The sequence below is a fragment of the Fukomys damarensis genome, unplaced genomic scaffold, assembly GCF_012274545.1.
Source record: "Fukomys damarensis isolate Sample0158 unplaced genomic scaffold, DMR_v1.0_HiC HiC_scaffold_33, whole genome shotgun sequence".
NCBI lineage: Eukaryota > Metazoa > Chordata > Mammalia > Rodentia > Bathyergidae > Fukomys > Fukomys damarensis.
In genome coordinates, this window is record NW_022900945.1 from 51,050,925 (window position 1) to 51,054,173 (window position 3,249).

General features: G+C 53.6%; 1 protein-coding gene across 1 annotated transcript in view; it reads right to left on the reverse strand.

The window, feature by feature from the left end:
• Positions 1–3,249, reverse strand: part of Itga10 (integrin subunit alpha 10) — a 17,026-nt gene that overhangs the window by 4,923 nt on the left and 8,854 nt on the right. Inside the window, exons 18-27 of the mRNA XM_010629509.1 lie at positions 2,777–2,890; positions 2,477–2,562; positions 2,192–2,333; positions 1,931–2,023; positions 1,697–1,773; positions 1,461–1,550; positions 978–1,062; positions 683–802; positions 387–467; positions 154–267 (exon numbers count right to left, since the gene is read on the reverse strand). Of these exons, the coding sequence (XP_010627811.1) occupies positions 154–267; positions 387–467; positions 683–802; positions 978–1,062; positions 1,461–1,550; positions 1,697–1,773; positions 1,931–2,023; positions 2,192–2,333; positions 2,477–2,562; positions 2,777–2,890 (1,002 nt within the window). The remainder of the gene's footprint in view (positions 1–153; positions 268–386; positions 468–682; positions 803–977; positions 1,063–1,460; positions 1,551–1,696; positions 1,774–1,930; positions 2,024–2,191; positions 2,334–2,476; positions 2,563–2,776; positions 2,891–3,249) is intronic.

Genomic DNA, 3,249 nt, shown 5'->3' on the forward strand with positions numbered 1-3,249 from the left:
TTTTTTTTTTTTTTTTTTTTTTTTGGTACCAGGGATCGAACTTGGGTCCTTGCACTTGTGAGGCAGGCGGTGGAACCACTGAGCTAAATCCCTCGCCCTAAAACATGTGTATTCCAAGAGCAGAAAGAGAACAGCATAAAAGGAAACATTTACCCTTCGGAAAAACTCATTGTGAACCAGCCTCAGTAGCCCAATGGAGACCTCGGCGCCCTTTGCCAGCTGCCCAAGGCGGCACCTCAGGACCTGACAGCGAGTATTGGTCCCATTCTGTCAGAGCAGAGAGACAGATGAGGACCCCAGAGTGGGAAAATCCCGTCTTTCACCTCCACACCACCAGAAGCACCGAACCCACCTGCATCCCCCCGGCACACTCCTGGGATTCTCACCAGTCTGTTTGTGTGCTGCAGCTCCTCTGGATGCACTGGGGGCCCTGGGGGCTCAGTCAGGTTCTGCATTGTACAGCTTGCCTAGAGGCACGACATTCAACAAGAAAGGCCCTCCTGGTGGGGGAACGCCAGCCCCTCCAAGTTCGGTGGGTATGTGCTACCCACACCCTAATGGTCCTATTTATAGTCCCTTTCTTTCATCCCAAAGAAGAAAGGTCTTCCAAGAAGAAGAGCTGGGAGAGCAGCAGAGAGCTTCCCCACATGGCAGGGTTCCGTGTGCTCCCACCCAGACTCACGCTGTCGCTGTCGGTGATGACTTCAGACAGTGACAGAAAGTAATTGCCTCCGTGAGCTACAGCTGGAAGGAGGGCTGAGACGATGAGGCCGCTGACCCCGTAGCAGCCGAGGTTCTGAACCTGAAGGGATGGCAGATGAGAAGAGGTGGGAGACGGGACCCTTCCTCATCGGTCTCCCTCACAGCAGATATCACTGAAATCCAAGAGAGGCTCTTCCCATCCTTTTCCCACTCAGCTATTGCTCGTCCCCAACCCCACCCTCTCTGTTGTGCCAAGACCCCCTCCAGCTTCTCACCCTAAGAGTGGTTTTGAATTCAGGGCCAGGACCCAGTGAGAGGATCCTATAAGGGTGAACTTCGTAGCGGTGCAGGGTGGACTCACTGCGTGGACAACAAGTCAGGCGGTACAAGGTCACATCCAGGACAGACACCCGAACACATGATCAGCATATAGCGCACATGGATCAGGGAAAGTAGGACCAGCGTATGGATGAGAGAGAAGGGTACATGGAGACAAAAGAAATGGAACACAACATAGGCTTAATGGCATCCTACGGCCACATCCCAGCTCCAATGCCCAGCGCCTGGTAAAGCCCTACCTAGGAAAGTCAGATGCTAAAAAAAGAGAAGGTTCATCATGAACGGGAGTAAGGACAGGAAGATCGAGCAGCCTCAGCTTTTGTGTTTCTGAGAACACTGAAGCACATGGAAAGAGAGGAAAAAGCAAAGAGGACGAGTCTGGAGTCTGCATGCGGTCCTAGCCAGGAGCTGAGCCGTACCTAGAGAACACGAGGTGAGGCTCATACTGGACATAGGCGGAAGTCTGGGCTGTATTATCCTGCAGGGTCCTATTCCTCTCCAGGCTACTGCTGTAGAGTCAGGGGGAAAGGGTCACATTGTATTTCCTCCTCGGATACCCTTTTCTGCTGATAGAGGAGTCCCTTCCATCCCTGCCCCTGATCCCCCAGTCAAGACCCAGCAAGAGGAGGCTGGAGGAAGTTCCTTTTATTCTCACCTACTGGCAGTCAGCCTCATGAAGACTTGGCTCAGGAGGGAGGCGCAGCTAAACTCAAACTCTAGCAGAAAGGTCACCTGGGGGCAGGGGACACGTGGGAATGGTAGATTCTTCCTTGTGGAACAACTACAGAGGCACAGGAGCCTTTGCGCGCCTCCTTCCCTGTACCCCTGGACCCCACAGATCCCAGCCCCGGCTCTCCCAGAGTCCATTCCTCACTCGGACCCTGCTCACCTTGGCACCCGTCTGGAAGGCAGGGTACCCCACACTGCAGAGCCGGGCATGAGGGGTGGGGGCTGCACATTCCACCTTTACTGGGATGTCCCTCTGAGGGCAGAGGGATGGGGGTGGAGGCTAGAGCTGCGGCTGCAACTGCTGCCCTACCCACAGCCTCTAAACACCGTGCCTTGCTCAGAGTACCTCGCAGCCCGGGTCAATACCCTGATCTTCCTCCTTCTTTCTCCCCTCCTCCCAAACCCCCTCCTCCACGGGCACCTGAGGAATGAGACTGGCCAGGTGGAGATTTTTAGAGAAGGTGAGACTCAGGCTAGTGTTGTAGGCGTTTTCCTTCCTGTTCTCCAGAGTTGCTGATGCCAGCACTTTTCTCCGGCCACCTTGAACCACGAATGGGGCCTTCCTGGGAATGGTGAGTAAGAGACCAGAGTTGCCGGAATATCAAAAGTCTCACTTCTGTCACCCTGGGTAAGAGCCCCTCCCCGCTGGCAAGTCCAAGTCCCTTCTGATCTGTATCCTGGTTTGCCTGGCTCCCATCCTTCCAACCTGGAGCCTCTGATGTCCATATTGGCTCGAAGCACCAAGTCTGTGACACATTCATTGTCAGGGCCACAATCTTTTGAGAAGGGGACCTGGAAGAGGGAGAAGGGCCTGAAGGCTGGGAGGAAGGCAAGGAGAAATCACTGGAATTGGGCAAAAGTGAGAAGAGGAGAGTAGATCTACTATGATCAGAGGTCATAGGTCAGATTTCACTGTGATCTCACGGCTTCCCTTCCCACTTCTCTGGAATCCACTGGGCAGACAGACTTGGGACTCAGGGATAGAGCAGGGCTTGCTACTGCTAACCAGCTTTTGTACAGAGGTGGGTGAACCTTCATCCAGCACAGGCCCTGATTTTGTCGTGTTGTCCAGGGCAAAGGTCGCAGTCAGGACCACCGGCCGGAGGTAATCTGATGTGTCCTGAGAGAGACCAGAGTCAGGGACCGTGGGGAGCCGGGGTGGAAGGATGTGCCGGGCACTGACCTGAGATTTTAGCCATACTATTAAACTTAATTACAATACAACTCCAACAATATAGTTACTACTATCGCTTTGCAGACAAGGAAACAGACTTGGAGATCGGGTGACTTGCCAGCGCTCATGGTGGTAAAAGCCAGAGCTAGGATTCAAATTCTGACCCAAATTCTGACCAGCCTGATCTCAAAGTCTAGATGATCTCTTTCCTTGTTCTGACTTCCTTGCTAGGTCTAGTTGAAATTCCTTTTCTGACCCAGCCTACCTCCTCCTCCTTGTCCTCCTCCTCCTCCTCCCACCCCTTC